The 18,081-nt window shown below is 44.5% G+C and overlaps 2 protein-coding genes across 4 annotated transcripts in view; one reads left to right on the top strand and one right to left on the bottom strand.

Annotated features, from left to right (window-relative positions):
• Positions 1 to 5,795, bottom strand: part of LOC122550970 (nuclear mitotic apparatus protein 1) — a 120,474-nt gene extending 114,679 nt beyond the window's left edge. For both annotated transcript variants that reach the window (XM_087988457.1, XM_043692529.2), the window contains exon 1: positions 5,626 to 5,795. The gene's annotated coding sequence lies outside the window, so the exon portion shown is untranslated. The remainder of the gene's footprint in view (positions 1 to 5,625) is intronic.
• A 59-nt stretch (positions 5,796 to 5,854) lies between these two features.
• Positions 5,855 to 18,081, top strand: part of lrrc51 (leucine rich repeat containing 51) — a 33,429-nt gene continuing 21,202 nt past the window's right edge. The window contains exon 1 of one of the 2 annotated variants that reach the window (XM_043692534.2): positions 5,855 to 6,068. In XM_043692534.2, the coding sequence (XP_043548469.1) occupies positions 5,980 to 6,068 (89 nt within the window). In that variant the 5' untranslated portion in view covers positions 5,855 to 5,979. The other variant, XM_087988458.1, reaches the window with a different exon arrangement.

Raw genomic sequence — 18,081 nt, 5'->3', positions numbered from 1 at the left:
AATCGAAATAGCTGCAGCAAATCCACTGTATGTTTTTCATGAAACCACATGAGACTTACTCATATCCATTTCCCATTGTTACCTTTTTCCTTAATTCACATTTGCAATGTGTACTTGTATCATATTTTTAGTATCTTTCCTCATGTTTAGTAGGTAATATTTAGTTCATTTCAAATATTTGGATTGGGAAAAGGAATCCATGAGGGAAGGCACCCTTTCTAAATTAACCTTGTTGTAACCATTGCAGAGAGGTCGAATTAAGAAGGGGAGAGAGTTCATCCCTCCTCAACCAGAAGCATTACCATTTGGGGATATCCCACTTGGAATCAATTAGTTGGGGCCTGTCACTCAGGACCGTAACATCAAATCAGTGAGCATGTAGATGAAGCACTGACCCACTTTCTATTTGTGTTTAGGTTTCCTTGGGCTGGTGACATTTTCCCCTTTCTATTTCTCAGGGGTGGTTAATGGGACCCAAGAAGATTTGAATGGAGCTGTTTTTGTAAGGTGTGTTCAGGAGGGTTTCCTAACTCAGTACGTTGACAGGCCGACGAGGGGAGAGGTCATTCTAGACTTGGTGCTCGGAAACGAGCCGGGGCAGGTATCAGATCTTGTGGTGGGAGAGCATTTTGGTGATAGTGACCACAACTGCCTCACATTCTACATAGCTATGGAGAAGGAGAGGATTAGGCAAAATGGGAGGATATTTAATTGGGGAAGAGGAAACTATGATGCGATTAGACATGAGTTAGGAAGCATGGATTGGGAGCAATTGTTCCATGGTAAAGGCACTATAGACATGTGGAGATTGTTTAAGGAACAGTTGTTGCAAGTGATGAATAAATATGTCCCTCTGAGACCGGCAAGAAGTGGTACGATAAAGGAACCTTGGATGACGAGAGCGATGGAGCTTCTCGCCAAAAGGAAAAAGGTAGCTTACATAAGGTGGAGGGAGCTAGGGTCAAGGTCAGCTCTGGAGGATTACAGGCAGGCGAGGAAGGAGCTCAAAAATGGTCTGAGGAGAGCCAGGAGGGGACACGAGAAAGGCTTGGCAGAATGGATTAGGGAGAACACAAAAGCATTTTACACTTGTGTGAGGAATAAGAGAATGGTCAAAGAAAGAGTAGGGCCAATCAGGGATAGCATAGGGAATTTGTGTGTGGAGTCTGAGGAGGTAGGGGAAGCCCTAAATGAGTTTTTTGCTTCTGTCTTTACAAAAGAAACGAACTTTGTACTGAATGAAACCTTTGAAGAGCAGATGTGCATGCTGGAATGGAGAGAGATAGAGGAAGCTGATTTGCTGAAAATTTTGTCAAACATCAAGATTGACAAGTCACCAGGCCCGGACCAGATTTGTCCTCGGCTGCTTTGGGAAATGAGAAATGCAATTGCTTCACCACTTGCGAAGATCTTTGCATCCTCGCTCTCCACTGGAGACATACCCGAGGACTGGAGAGAGGCAAATGTAATTCCTCTCTTCAAGAAAGTAAATAGGGAAATCCCCGGCAATTACAGACCAGTAAGTCTCACGTCTGTCGTCTGCAAGGTGTTAGAAAGGATTCTGAGGGATAGGATTTATGACCATCTGGAAGAGCATGGCTTAATTAAATGCAGTCAACATGGCTTTGTGAGGGGCAGGTCATGCCTCACAAATCTTATCGAGTTCTTTGAGGATGTGACTAGAAAAGTTGATGAGGGTCGAGCTGTGGATGTGGTGTATTTGGACTTCAGCAAGGCATTTGATAAGGTTCCCTATGGTAGGCTCATTCAGAAGGTCAGGAGGAATGGAATACAGGGGAACTTAGCTGTCTGGATACAGAATTGACTGGCCAACAGAAGACAGCGAGTGGTAGTAGAAGGAAAATATTCTGCCTGGAAGTCTGTGGTGAGTGGTGTTCCACAGAGCTCTGTCCTTGGGCCTCTACTGTTTGTAATTTTTATTAATGACTTGGATGAAGGGATTGAAGGATGGGTCAGCAAGTTTTCAGACGACACAAAGGTTGGAGGTGTCGTTAACAGTATAGAGGGCTGTTGTAGGCTGCAGCGGGACATTGACAGGATGCAGAGATGGGCTGAGAGGTGGCAGATGGAGTTCAACCTGAATAAATGCGAGATGATGCATTTTGGAAGGTCGAATTTGAAAGCCGAGTTCAGGATTAAGGATAGGATTCTTGGCAGTGTGGAGGAACAGAGGGATCGGTGTGCAGGTACATAGATCCCTTAAAAATGGCCATCCAAGTGGACAGGGTTGTTAAGAAAGCATATGGTGTTTTGGCTTTCATTAACAGGGGGATTGAGTTTAAGAGTCATGAGATCTTGTTGCAGCTCTATAAAACTTTGGTTAGACCGCACTTGGAATACTGCATCTAGTTCTGGTCGCCCTATTATAGGAAAGATGTGGATGCTTTGGAGAGGGTTCAGAGGAGGTTTACCAGGATGCTGCCTGGACTGGAGGGCTTATCTCATGAAGAGAGGTTGACTGAGTTCGGACTTTTTTCATTGGAGAAAAGGAGGAGGAGAGGGGTCCTAATTGAGGTATACAAGATAATGAGAGGCATAGATAGAGTCGATAGCCTGAGACTATTTCCCAGGGCAGAAATGACTAATACGAGGGGTCATAGTTTTAAGCTGGTTAGAGGAAAGTATGGAGGGGATGTCAGAGGCAGGTTCTTTACACAGAGAGTTGAGAGAGCATGGAATGCGTTGCCAGCAGCAGTTGTGGAAGCAAGGTCATTGGGGACACTTAAAAGACTACAGGACATGCATATGGTCACAGAAATTTGAGGGTGCATACATGAGGATCAGTGGTCGGCACAACATCGTGTGCTGTACTGTTCTAAGTCAATGTATTTATTGTTAGAAACATGGTATTTCAACCACGGCTCCAGGAATTCTCATGCATGTCTCTGTTTGGCTTGTCCTAGGATGGATGTGTCGTCCCAGTCAAAGTGGTGTCCTTCCTTATCTGTATGTAAGGATACTAGCCAGAGTGGATCATGTCTTTTTGTGGCTAGTTGATGTTCGTGTATCTTGGTGGCTAGCTTTTTGCCTGTTTGTCCAATGTAGTGTTTGTTACAGTTCTTGCAAGGTATTTTGTAAATGACAAAAGCTTTGCTTGTTGTGTGTATTGGATCTTTCAAGTTTATTAGCTCCTGTTTTAGTGTGTTGGTGGTTTTGTGGGCTACCATGATGCCAAGAGGTCTGGCAGTCATTTCAGAGATGTCTTTGATGTGGGGAGGAGCGGGAAGAAGTGGCTAGGGTTCCTGGAAGTGTTTTGCCTGCTTGTTGGGGTTTGTTGCTGTTCTTTTTGAATACATTGTATAGGTGATTTTCCTCTACTCTGCATAGTTCCTCTGTGCTGCAGTGTGTGGTGGCTTGTTGAAATAATGTTCTAATGCAGCTTAATTTGTAGGTGTTGGGATGATGGCTTCTGTAGTTAAGTATTTAGTTGTTTTCCTGTAGAAGCTGGTTTGAGGTTCTCCGCTGGTTGTTTGCTCTACTGTGACATCTAGGAATGGCAGTTAGTTGTTGTTTTTCCTCAACTTTAGTGAATGTTATGACAGTAAAGGGTATTATATCCACGCCACAGGAAATGATGTAACCACAGAAAATGACATCACTAACACAGGGAAACCTAAACGCATAAATAGAAAGCAGGCCATGCCACCAGTGCTTCATCTGGAGGCTCAATGATGATGTTACATAGTATGGTGACGAAACGTCTGAAAACTAATCTTCCACCTCAGCGAGCAAATCTACATACAGAACCTCAACCTGAGCTACAAATCAGAGTTTTTAGATTAGATTACATTACAGCGTGGAAACAGGCCCTTCGGCCCAACAAGTCACACCGACCCGCCGAAGTGCAACCCACCCATGCCCCTACATTTACCCCTTACCCAACATTACGGGCAATTTAGCATGGCCAATTCACCTGACCTGCACATCTTTGGACTGTGGGAGGAAACCGGAGCACCCAGAGGAAACCCACGCAGACACGGGGAGAACGTGCAAACTCCACACAGTCAGTCGCCTGAGGCGGAAATTGAACCCGGTCTCAGGCGCTGTGAGGCATCCTTATCCAGTCTAGGAGATATGTGACCCCAGACACACAGCAATGTGGATAGCTGAAATGTGCAAAACTAGCCACTTAGTTCAATAATAATTAGGGACAGGCAACAAATATTGACCTTGCCATTATCCTCACATCAAGAAAATGTAAAGAAATTTTCAGAGAAATGGTAACCTCATAGTCACCCCTGGAGCGTTGGGAGACTGAGGGGTGACCTTATAGAGGTTTATAAAATCAGGAGGAGAATTGTTTAGGAACAGACAAGGTCTTTCCCCTTGGGTGGGGGAGTCCAGAATTCAAGGACATAGGTTTAAGGTGAGAGGGGAAAAGATTTAAAAGGGACAGAAGGGGCAACTTTTTCATGCAAAGGATGGTGCGTGTATGGAGCGAGTTGCGAGAGGAAACGGTGGAGGCTGGTACAATTGCAACATTTAAAAGACATCTGGATGGGTGTATGAATAGGAAGGGTTGAGAGGGATATGGACTAAGTACTGGCAAATGGGACTAGATTAATTTAGCATATCTGGTCAGCATGGACAAGTTAGACAGAAAGGTCAGTTTCCACGTTGTACATCTCCATTATCCTATGTCAGTTGCCAAGAACCTCAAAATGCCCAGGATAAGTTTTGGGGAAATTGAATCAAATCCCACCACAGCAGTTACCAGAATTGTAAATTCAAATGAGAAAATCATCTCTTTGATATAGATGCTGAAGCAAGCACAGTCTGGAATTAAGGAGAAGCGATAGCCTATTGGCATTTTCGCCAGACTATTGAGAGCTGGGTAATGTTCTGGGGACCTGTCAAGGCAGATGATGGAATCTGGAATTAACCATTGTCAAACGTCAGTCAGAAAGAAAAACATCTGGTTCAGTAGTGTTTTTCAGGGAACGAAATCTGTCAGCCTTACCTGTTCTGGGCTACCTGGCTTAAACTGACGTCTGACCAATAAACTCTGGCCTGGCCGGTGACGCGCGCATCCCTCCAATAACAAAACAAAGCTAGTTATTGAAATTAGATTCCATTTAGCATGGAAACAAGACCACACCGACCCCATTCCCCTTACCTTATATATCTTTCCTAATGTACCTAACACCGTGGGCAATTTCGCGTGGCCAATTCACCTAACTTGCACATTTTTGGACTGTGGGAGGAAACCCACGCAGGCACGGGGAGAATGTCGCCCTCGGTAGAAATCGAACCCAGTCCCTGGCGCTGAAAGGCAGCAGTGCTAACCACTGAGCCTCCGTGAGTTTGTTTTACAGCACGGAAAGAGGCCCTTTGGCCATTCGGATCCGCGTCGTCATCAAACATCCGATTTCCAGCACTTAGCCCCTATTCTCCGTTAGAAGGTCATTGTCGGTAGTTAAAATACATCTGGTTCACACCGGTCTTTTTGGGAAGGGCATCTGACGTCCTGCTTTACGTGTCGTTACGAAAAGGCCTTCCATTGCACATAAAATGGGACAGACTCAGGCCTGAGGGGCAGAACGGCCTCTACCCGACCCTCAATCCTTCGCTTTACCTCAGACGTACACTCCGCGTGGCTCTTACCCTCAGTAACCGGCCGTACCGAGCCCGGACTAGGCCGCGGAATCCTCGGCCTTGATTTCCTTCGGCCTCCCGGGCCCCAACCCTTTCAAACAGGAGCCCCGCCTCCCCGCGCTGCGCCGCCATTGGCTGCCAGGGTTGGAGGAGGGCGCACGTGATCTATCCCATCCGGGTACCGCGGATCTCCTTCCCGCCTCGCCCCAAATCCGGGTAAGTGGTGTCGTCACTGTCATCCGGGTACCCGTGGGAAGCCTGTGTAATGACGTTAGCACAACAAAAACAGCCGGAGTAAGTGGTGCGTCCACCGAAAGCAGTAGCCGCTGAATACAGCAATAAGTAGTGGCTAGATCGATAGAAATGGAGGCGGTGGATAGTGACACAAGTCAATGGGTGACGGATGAACAGGAGGAAAGCACCCGACCCTCGACGTCGCGTGGTATCGCCGGGTGAGCGTCTGTCTTGGCACCCTGGGATTTGTAGTCCGTCCGTCAGTTATTTCTTGCCTTCACATTTCTGTGGCGAACGAACCACGGATAGTTCAAACGTCGGGGGAAAGGCACGGTATTTGTAAAGGTTCTCGGGTTTACATCCTCCCCAACTTTCTTGTCAAGTGACAGCAGGGTCGCCGCTGTAGTTCTAAGGCACGCCGGGAGATGTAGTGCATCCTCAGATTCATCCATTGGTGGCTACCAGTCCGGAAACTACAATTCCCAGTGTGCCCCACTTGGCCGCCGCTCCTGTTGCTCCTAGCAACCCCATGATGCCAAAAGAGGAACGTTGCAGACAGGCAGGAGGCTGGAAGAACACAGCATGCCAGGCGATATCAGAAGATGCAGAAGTCAATGTTTCGGGTGTAACCCTTCTTCAGGACTGGAGGTGGATGTGGGGGGAAGCTGCAGATAAAGGAGGTGACAGGGCAGGGTGGTGAAGTGGGGATTGGTGAAGACAAGTGGAGGGTGCGACATGTTTGGTCAATGGTGAGAGTGAATTGGGTTGGTGGTAGGGAGGGAGAGGGGCTGGGAGGGGAGTCTGGGGGTGGGGAGGAAGGTTATTTGAAATTGGAGAACTAACGAGTCTTCCAGGCTGTAGAGTGGCCAGGTGGAAGATAGGGCGTTGAACTGAAGCATTGCAATAATTGGAGAGGGAGCAGTGGACAGTGGTCCATCCAATGACATTTACACGTCTCACTTTTTATGAGATGTTTTACAGCTTCCTGACTACATCTCGAGTTAATCAATTTCACTCAATTTGATTTCCGTTGAACATTATAGAGTCATAGTCATAGAGATGTACAGCATGAAAGCAGACCCTTCAGTCCAATTCATCCATGCCTACCAGATATCCTAATCTAGTGCCGTTTGCCAGCACTTGGCCCATATCCCTCTAAACCCTTGCTACTCATTTACCCATCCAGATGTCTTTTAAATGTTGTAATTGTACCATCTTCACCACTTTCTGTGGCAGCTCATTCCATACATGCACTACGTTCTGTGTGAAAAGGTTGCCCCTTAGATCTCTTTTATATCTTTCCCTTCTCACCCTTAAACCTATGCCCTCTAGTTCTGGACTCCCCCACCCAGGAAAAGACCTTGTCTATTTACCCTATCCGTGCCCTTCGTGATTTTAGAAACCTCTAGAAGGTCATCCCTCAACCTCCAACACTCCAGGGAAAACAGCCTCAACCTCTCCATTTAGCTCAAAACCTCCAACCCTGGCAACATCCTTGCAAATCTTTTCTGAACCCTTTCAAGTTTCACAATATCCTTCCTATAGTTCGGAGACCAGAATTGTATGCAATATTCCAAAAGTGGCCTAACCGAAATCCTGTACAGCCGCAACATGACCTCCTAGCTCCTACTCCATGGTCTGATCAATAAAGGAAAGCATACCAATCACCTTTTTCACTATCCTATCTATCTGCGACTCTACTCCAAGGAACTATGAATCCACACTCCATGGTCTCTTGGTTCAGCAACACTCCCTAGGACCTGACCATTAAGTGTATAAGTCCTGCTTTGATTTGCTTTTCCAAAATGCAGCACCTCACATTTATCTAAATTAAACTTCATCTGCCACCCCTCAGCCCACTTGCCCATCTGATCAAGATCCTGTTGTAATCTGAGGTAATCTTCTTTGCTGTCCACTATACCTCCAATTTTGGTGTCATCTGCAAATTTACTAACTATACCTCTGATGCTCACATTCCGAATCATTTATATAAATGATGAAAAGTAGTGGACCCAGCACCAATCCTTGTGGCAACTCTCCACCACCATCCTCTGTCTTCTACCTTCAAGCCAGTTCTGTATCCAAATTCTAATATAGATTCATGGAATCCAGACAGTGCAGTTAGAGGCCTTTTGGTCCGTCGCATTTACACTGACATCTGAAGAGCATTCCATTTGGACCCACCCTATCCTGTAACCCCATGTTTCCCATGGCCAATCCACCTAACTTGTAGATCTTTGGACAGTGGGAGGAAATTGGAGGAAACCCACACATTCACAGGGAGAATGTCAGTGTGGAATTTGCACAATCATCCAAGTTTGGAATCAGAACTTCAGTATTGCTGAAAAAGAAAATGCACATATCACCAAAGCTTTTCATCTTGTACTCGAGGGCATTTGAAAGGGGCAATATTTTTAATCGGACTTGTACAGTACAATAATAATAATTGGCAGTAGTATATAGGTTTTTATATAGGTATCTGGAATTCACTGCGTGGACGGATGGTAGAGGTAGGGACCCTCCAGACATTTAAGAACAATTTAGATGCACAATTGAAAATCTTTAAAATAGAAAGCTATGGGCCAAGTGCTAGAAAATCTGTTTAAAATAGAAAGATGCTTTTTTAAGTTCAGTAGAGATTTTACTGCACAAAGAGGCTCTTTTGGGAATTGTGACTGCACCAGTCATCGAACATCCATCTCTTCTAATGCCCAATCTCTCATACTGTCTATATCCCTCTTCATACTTGATAACCACTTTTTTTTGTGTGTAATCTGCAATCTTGGCTATCGAGCATTTACTTTCCTCATCCCTGATGTGGAGGTGTCGGTGTCGGATTTGCATGGACAAAGTGGAAAAATAACACAACACCAGGTTATAGTCCAATAGGTTTACTTGGAAGCAATAGCTTTCGGAGCGCTGCTTCTTCATCAGTTAGCCAACCAACGAAGGAGCAGCGCTCCAAAAGCTTGTACTTTTCAAATAAACCTGTTAGACTATGACGTGTGATTTTTAAGTCTTTCTTCATTCAAACCATTCATGTATGTTTTAAATAAGTGTGACTCCAGCGCTGATTCCTGTGGCAAACCACTGGTTACTGAATGCCAATCTGAAAATGTTTCCTTTATGACTCTATATCCCAATATCTTTTCTATTAATTAGACAATCCTCTATCAATACTAAATACTATCTCCAACACCAACTACCTCTTAAGTAGCCTAATGTGTGGTACCTTATCAAATGGCTTCTGAAAATCTAAGTCTATTAAATCCATTGCTTTCCCTTTATCTGTCCTGCTTTATTACCTACTCAAAGAATTCTAATAAATTTGTCAGGCATGGCTTCCCCTTCATGAAACCATACTGATTCTGTTTTATAATACAATGTATTTCTAAATTCTCTATTGTTACATCCTTTCCTAATAGACTCTGACATTTTTCACTGACAGATGTTTGTCTTTTTGTAAATAAAGGTGCTATATTTCCAATCCTCTGAGACTTATCCAGGTTCAAAGCATTCTTGGAAGATTGTAACCAGTGTGCCACTATCTCTGGAGCTAGTGTCATTACTCAGGAAGCCTCACTGGAAAGGTGTATCATTTATTGTTGAACCAAAATAGAGCCATTATACCTAGAAGACATAGACTAGTCCCAGCCTAGGACAGATAGTTCTGCAGATCCATCCCTGGATCTCCTTTATAGATTTTGTACAAATCTTTTCAGAAATGACACAACTACAGCAGGTAGGATTAGAACCAAGGAGTCTTGGTTCAGAGGTTGCAATACTACCAACATGTCACAAGAGCACCCCCCCGTCCCCCCCAGGTCTGTTTTTTTTTTCATTTCTATATCCGAAATTGTTATCTCTCACAATTGAGCAGCTTTCCGACTACCAAATTGATGTGACTTTCTTTTTGTTATATAACCACCACTTGGTTCTGCTTTACTTTTTTATATCTAGAAGGCCTCTCAATCACAACCAAATGGCTTTCCCACCACAATCAGTCACTTTTAAAAATATTTTTAATGATTAACCACCACCAGTAAATCACCTGTGTAGCCAATTAGACCTTTGCATGCAAAGCCAGTTACAGGCGAAGCACTGGGTCTGCCTTTTTTCGTTTCTTGGTCTGTTTTTTTAATCAATCTGTTCAGAAATGCTCTGATACATTTCTACAGCAAGTGGGGTTTATCCTTTGGCTCAAAGGTAAGGACACTACCACTGCATCATAAGAGCCCCTAGGTCTGTATTTTTTTGGCCGTCTTGGTTTTTTTTATGTATCTGGAAGTGTTATCTCTCACAACCAAAAAGCTTACCCATTACCAAATCACGGAGACTTTCTTTTTGTTTTTAACTATTAACTGCTACCAGTAAATCACCTCTATAGCCAATTAGAAATATGCATGCAGTGGTTGAGGTCATACCCGGCTGTCCTTGGAGAAGGAGCATGCAGTGTCCATCTATCCTCTCGATGCCTTTAGAGAGAGGTGGGAAAACAGTACTTTATTTCCCCCTCCTACTTCATTTTGACTTACTCCTTTCCTGTTCTGCCTAAACTATCCCCTGCCACCCCACCTTTGGGTGTGCTGCATTGCCCATAATGTGCTTTGCTTGTAAATACTAAATGTGCTACACTGGTGTTTTTAATGGTAGTAATCAGTAGATTAAACCTCTTTTTTCTAATCAACCTGTTCAGAGATGTTAGTACATAACTTTGGAGCAGGTGGGACTTGAACCCAGGCCATGCAGTTCATGGATAAGGACACTACCACTACATCACAAGAGGGCCTGAGTCTACTTTGTCTTATCAGACAACACAGCTGCTTTCTCATTAGAGATATGACTGGTGTTGGTTTAACTTGACGGTCACCACAAATCCGCCTACTTGCGGAACACCTCTGGAACACCCGGACCAACCAACCCAACCACCCCGTAGCCCAACACTTTAACTCCCCTTCCCACTCCACCAAGGACATGCAGGTGCTTGGACTCCTCCATTGCCAGACCATGGCAACACGACGGTTGGAGGAAGAGCGCCTCATCTTCTGCCTGGGAACCCTCCAACCACAAGGGATGAACTCAGATTTCTCCAGTTTCCTCATTTCCCCTCCCCCCCCCCCCCACCTTGTCTCAGTCAAATCCCTCGAACTCAGCACCACCTTCCTAACCTGCAATCATCTTCCTGACCTCTCCACCCTCACCTTGACCTCCTCCACCTATCGCATTTCCAAAGCCCCTCCCCCAAGTCCCTCCTCCCTACCTTTTATCTTAGCCTGCTGGACACACTTTCCTTATTCCTGAAGAAGGGCTTATGCCCGAAACGTCGCTTCTCCTGTTCCTTGGATGCTGCTTGACCTGCTGCACTTTTCCACCAACACATTTTCAGCTCTGATCCTCAGCATCTGCAGTCCTCACTTTCTCCTAGGTCACCACAAATCAGACAAGGGGAGAGATTGAGAAGGAATCTCACTGTTGATATAGCTCTGCATCACAAATCAGCTGTCCTGCGAACTAAACTAAACCATCCCCCACTGGGTCTACTCTGTAAGGGGCTCAGATGATGAATTCCAGCTGGGCACGCCATTTCCTGTTACCAAAGGAACATTTACATTGAACACCACAGGAAGATTCATTACTGGTTCTCAATGGGCCTCACATCCCTCGCTCTGAGGGCTCCCCCTTGCCCCTGAGATGAGGGGACCTCCTGCATCTTTTCACACATGGCCCCATTCCTGTTGCTTTCCTGGTCTGGCCAAGGGTGAACATCTCTTCCACGAACACTGAAGAATCATTGCAAGGGGCTTGTCAATTTAAAAAATCGTCTCTGAGGAGGTTACCTGCCAGTGGTCGTTGATATTTTTTATTAGGAGATCATCTTTCCAGACCGATACCTGTCTGTTTTTATTTTAAAGGATAACTGCCATCACTGGAGATCCGACATCAGAAATTCCTTAATGTATCTGCACCTGGTAGTTTGAGATCTGAGACAAACTTTGACTGTTTCTTGGAGCTAGGGTTTTGATGGTTTTCACCTTCTCATCGATGGTATAATTCAGCCATGTCATCTCTGTACCTCAGATACATTAGCTCTTTTGCCTGGAGCACACATTTTTTCCCTTGTTAGCTGGATATCAACCTCAGAAAAACACTATAAGATCTCCTCCAAACTATCCACATGTTTCTTTACATTAGCTCCTGAGATTAAAACATTAGGCAGCTAGACTGCCACTCTGGACACCCATTGGAGGATATTTTCCATTGAAAGATGGCGCAAGCTAAAGATACCCCAAAGATCAAGCCAGTGTACACATACAGTTCTTTGAGTATTTATAGTAATGTGCTTCCTAGATAACCCCTCAAGTCCCAGTTGAAGGTAAGTGTGGCTCATATTCAATTTAGAAAATATGTGACCCTCACTGCCAACTTTTCTTACAAGTGGCATAGAATATCTGTCTAAGTGGGAACATAATCCCCACATAGACACATTGAGTTGTCAGGTTTTACAACTGGAACTACTGGCATGACCCATTCAGCAAATTTGACTGGGTGAATTAAGTCCTGTTCTTCTAGAAGTTCTAATTCTACTTCTACTTTCACATGTAGGGCACAGGGCAATACTTCAAGGTTATGCCTTGAAGTATTGAGGTCAGGCCTCTGGATTTACATAGATCTTGGCTCTGGTGCCTTTTAATTTTCTCAAGGCCCTCTTCAAACGCCTCGGGATACTTGCTAATCACTTCATATAGATCGATAGGACCCATTTTAAAACTTTGTTGCCAATTCAGGCAGATTTTCTGTAGCCAGTCCCTGCTGAAAAAAAACTGGAATTATCTCTTGCACTACTATTAAGGGGAGTCGGACTACCTGCTGCCCCGTGTGCGTAACTAAGGTTACTATGATCCCAATATTCAATTACAATTGAATTCAATTACAAGGTGGTGTTGGAGGAGGGCTCCTGATCTGGAGCACATCTGCTGCAACCACATTTCTCTTTTCTTGTTTTTTTCCCCCTCTATATCTTTACTTACCTTTTGTCCAGAGCTCAATTATCATTGGCGGCACGAGAGCCCAGTGCAGACCTCGAGCAAGCCATGCATGGACTTCAAATGAGCTCGCTCTTACTTTTCCAGAGGCGAACACTGGACCTGGCATCAGAATTGGTGACTGCTACATCAGCGGGGGGGTGAAGTTGGCGAGGTAGGCCCAGCAGTGAAATATAGCGCCTAAGGATCAGCAACTTTGTCATTGGTTGGATCTAGCACTGGGGGTGGCAACGCAGTGGTGGAAAGGCATCACAGCGACATCAAGGTGAGCCTAGCAGCGAGAAAATAACAATGACCTGGGTTGGTCTGGTGCAGGTGGTGGTGAGATGGTAGCGGAGGAGTATTGACCCAGTGGCAAAAGATGGCAGCTCAGGATCAGCGATTTTGACATTGGTTGGGCCCTGTGTAGACAGCGATGGATGGATGGTGGTGTAGGTATCGTTAATGGCGATAAGCTGGCTCAGGATAATGGACTCTCTTGAAGCTATATCTTTCTTTCTTTTCCTTAAACTATTCAAAATGACACTGAATCATGGCGACAAATGAAAGCTTTTCACTACTTTATTGTATTCTTGCTGTAAAATACACGTGACAATAAAATCATACATAATATTTAAGGGCTTGGTGTCTTGCCTTGGAGTCTTGCAAGCTTAAAGGCAAGATGCCCATTGGAGTTCCTAAAGGTTTGTTCCCCAGCAATAAATGCAGCCATCCCTGTGGCTACTTCATGTCAAGGGGGTCGCCATTTACAAAGGAGAATAAAGAACAAAAGAGAAATGCAGCATAGGAGCAGGCCCTTTGGCCCTCCAAACCTGTATTGATCATCATGCCCTAACTAAACTAAAAAACAAACCTGCCCTTATTCATTTCGTATCCCTCTACTCCAAAGTGCCTGTTTCTACCACCTATTCTGGCAGTGCAATCCAGGCTCCTACCACTCTGCATGAAAAACATCCCTCGCAATCTCCCTTGAACATTCCCCCTCTCACATTGAACTTGTGCCCCCCTTGTAATTGAAACTTCAACCCTGAGAGAAAGCCTCTGACGATCCATCCTGTTGATGCCTCGTAATTCTGTAAACCTCTATCAGGTCTCCTCTCAGCTGCTGTCTTTCCAGTAAAAACAATCCTAGTCTTTTTAACCTTTCCTCATAGCCAATAACCTTGATCAGGCAACATCCTCGAGAGCCTTCTCTGCACTCTCTCCAAAGCTTCCACGTGTTTCTGGTAGTGTGGTGACCAAAACTGCGCACAGTACTCCAAATGTTGCCTAACAAGGGTTTTATATAGCTGCAACATGGTTCACCAACTCTTGTACTCCATGCCCCAGCTGATGAAGGCAAGCATACCATTTGTGCACTTAATCACCTTGGGCACCTGTGTTCCCAGTTTGAGGGAACAGTGGACCTGCATGCCCAGATCTGTCTATGTGTTAACGTCCTTAAGGGTTGTACCTTTTACAGTATAATTCACACCTAAATTTGATCCTCCGTAATGCAGCATCTTGCATTTGGCTGGATTAAACTCATTTGCCATTTCTGTGGCCAAGTCTCCAATCTATCTATATCCTGTTGTATTCTTTCACAATCATCAGCATTATCAACAACTCTACCAATCTTTGTATCATTTGCAAACTTACTAATCAGACCACCCATATTTTGCTCCAGATCATTTATATACCCTACAAACAACAGAGAACCTAAGACCTATCCCTGTGAAACGCCATATTACCAGTCTCCATTCTGAAAAACACCCTTCTACCGCTTGGCCTCTTCTGTGACCAAGCCAGGTTTGTATCTAGCAAGCCCACCTTGAATCCCATGTGATTTTAGTTTTTGTACCAATCTGTTATGTGGGACTTTATCAAATGCCTTACTAAAGTCTAAATAAAACAACATCCACAGCCCCCTCATCAATTATCTTTGTCACCCCTTCAAAAATTCCATTAGGTTGATGAGACATGACCTTCCCTACACACATGCTGCCTGTCAGTAACTAGTCCATTTTCTTCCAAATGTGCATATATCTTGTCCCTCAGTATCTTCTCCAAGAGTTTTACCTAGAGTTTTATCTTAATTGCAGCCACTTTGGGAGCAGTCACGTGATTTAACTGTATCAATTCCTCATCATCGGACTGATTTATTTGCAGTTTTATCTTGCAGTGACTTCGGCCTGGACGGTGTGCATTTTGCCTGTTTTGGTAGCTTTGTCTCAGGCAGACCCTGTGACGACAAGTGCAGTATAGACATTCTTATTCTTCACTGTATTGTGGATAAACTTCCTGTCCAGTTTGTCAGGTGCCAAAGGCTCATCAATCCAGATACTTTCTCGCCTTTTTAAAGTTATAACGTTAACATGAGCAGCAATGAAGATTCTCATGTTGTTCCTGCTTCATCTGCACCACACTAGATTTATAGGCTTACCGGTTACTGTGTCCCTTACTGCTTTCTGGCTGCTACTGCTCCAAGTGAAATACTCTGTAAAGACTCGGCCTGAACCTGCACCACATTGAATTTATAGGCTTACTTATAAATTACCAAGCTGTTTTTGCTCCAACCTAAGTGCCCTGTAATCATTAACCACTCCTCACATAACAAGCCCTTCATTCTTTCACTGTGTCTCACACCTGCACACACACACAACATGGGTGCTGGGGAAAAATAAGCACTACCGCAGTTAGGCGGTAGTGTGGGGGTAAAAAGGGGGGGGAAGAAAAACAGGAGTGTCTGATCACGGAAAAAAAAGAAGAAAGAAAAAAAACAAGCCCTTCATCCCTGGGATGATTCTTGTAAACTACCTCTGCACCCCAAACAACCTAAACCCCCCCGAAAAAAGACCTGTCAGAATATCCCTCCTTACAGGGCTCAAAACTGCTTACAGAAATGCAGACTGACTGGAGCCTTATACAGCCTCATAAGAATACATCCCTGCTCTTGTATTCCAACCCTCTTGAAATGAGTGCTAACATTACATTTGCATTTGTAACATCTGCATGTTAACCTTAAAAGAATCCTGAACTTGGACTCCAAATTCCCTTTGTGCTTCAGATTTCCAAAGCCTTTCTGGCTTTAGAAAATAGTCTACACTCTATTCTTCCTACCAAAGTGCATAACCTCACAGTTTCCCACATTGTATTCCATCTGCCACTTCTTTGCCCACTTTCTTAGCCTGTCCAAGTCCTTCTCATGCAGCCCTGTTTTACCATGCACTTCCAAGCATCTCGCAATCTCCTCCTTTAATAATGGATTCTAAAATCTTAACAACAATCAAGATCAGCCTAACCAGCCTATAATTTCCTGTCTTCTGCCTCCATCACTTATTAAACAGGGGTTGCATTGCCCTTTGATGTGAAGGGCACTGCTTGTCACTGGCCACTTGGATCTTTTCTTCCTGGTGGTGGAAACTGAATAAAGATTTGTACACCTGTTGTCTTTCACTGTGTCTCACACCTGCACACTCAACATGGGTGCTGGGGAAAAAAATAAGCACTACTGCAGTTAAGCGGTAGTGTGGGGGAATAATAAAAAAAATTTAAAAAGAAAGAAAAACAATTAAACAGGGGTTTTATGTTAGCCACTTTCTAGTCTTCTGGGACATTTCCTGACTCCAATGATTCCTGTAAGATCACCACCAGTGCTTCTACAACCTCCTCCGATATCTCCTTCAGAACTCTGGGGTGCAGTCCACCTGGTCTGGGTGATTTATCCACCTTCAGACCTTTCAGCTTCCTAAGCACCTTTTCCTTAGTGATAGCCATTACACTTACTTCTGCCCCCGATTGTCTTGAAGTTCTAGCGTGCTACTCGTGTCTTTCACCATGAAGACTGATGCAAAGTGCCTATTCAGTTTCTCTGCCGTTTTATTTTGTTCCCGGTTACTACTTCTCCAGCCTTATTTTTCCAGTGGTCCAATGTCCATTCTTGCCTCTTTCTGACCTTTTAGATATCCAAAAAAATCTCTTGCAATCTACTTCTATGTTACTGGCTAGCTAACCCTCATATTTCATCATCTGTCCCCTTATTCCTTTTTTTAGTTATCCTCTGCTACCTTTTAAAGATTTCCCAATCCTCTGGCTTACCATTAATCTTCACCACATTGGATGCTTGTTTTTTCCAATGCCAGTTAACAAACTGGCTATATGGTTCAGCCAGTTCAGGAATCAGGTTTCCGCCAAAAACAAACAGAAACCAAAACCAACAGTAACACACCGACTGTGGCCCAGCCAGCACAGTCAGTCCCCTAAACTGAGGAGACTCTAAATCTCCTGGTTACAATTATTTCTTTTTTTCTAAATCTGATTATTTTATTTTTACTTTTTTTTATTTTCCCTTACACTACTGCCCTGCCGAACAGCCATAATGCATATATTTTCCCCAGCACCCATGTTGTGTGAGAGTAGGTGAGAGACAATAGGTTTATTCAAGTTCCACCACCAGGAAGAAAGGAAACACCAGAGTTGCCAGTGACAAGCAATGCCCTTCTCATCAAAGGGCAATTGCTGCGTGATCAAAAAAGTGAAGTGAAGGGGAGGGGAGGGATTAAATCAAAATAGAGTTGGAGGGGAAATAAAGCACTCCACTCCCTGCGGTATTGGTAGACACCACATGCTCCTTCTTCAGGGACACCCGGGCTCGAACGTAACCACAGAAAAGGGGCAGGCAATCGGCCATAACAACCCCCTCCATGACCCGCTGTCTGGACCTGTTTATGACCAGTTTGGCCAGGCTCAGGAGCAGACCACATTGAATGTTTTTTGTTTAGCTTTCATGCTGTCCCTGACTTACCTAGTCAGCTATGGTTGCCTCATCCCCCCCCCCCCCCCAGTATGTTTCTTCTTCCTTGGGATGAATTTCTGCTGTGCATCCAGAAACCTCTGCCGTCGTTGCTCCACTGCTATCCCTTCTTGTCTCTGGCTCCAGATCTAGTTCTGTCAGCAGCTTCCTTTGGGTCACAGTATTATTAATTCTTTTTCCCAAACATTTCCCAAAATGCTGACCCATACTCCATGTTTTGCCAATTATCGCAGTCTTGTCAAGAATTCAGTAACTGGTCCCGCAGGAAGTCTATTTGCCATGTTAAACCTGTAATACTTCGTTGAAACAGATGTTTTGGGTCATAGTGAACAACTACTATATCTATCAGTTCATCAAAGGATTTTGACTGTAGGGCTGTCAAATAGGTTAAACTGT

Source organism: Chiloscyllium plagiosum, unplaced genomic scaffold, assembly GCF_037043375.1.
Source record: "Chiloscyllium plagiosum isolate Xiang-an unplaced genomic scaffold, Cpla_swu_hap1 HiC_scaffold_6, whole genome shotgun sequence".
Lineage (NCBI taxonomy): Eukaryota > Metazoa > Chordata > Chondrichthyes > Orectolobiformes > Hemiscylliidae > Chiloscyllium > Chiloscyllium plagiosum.
This window is presented reverse-complemented; position numbering and strand designations above follow the sequence as displayed.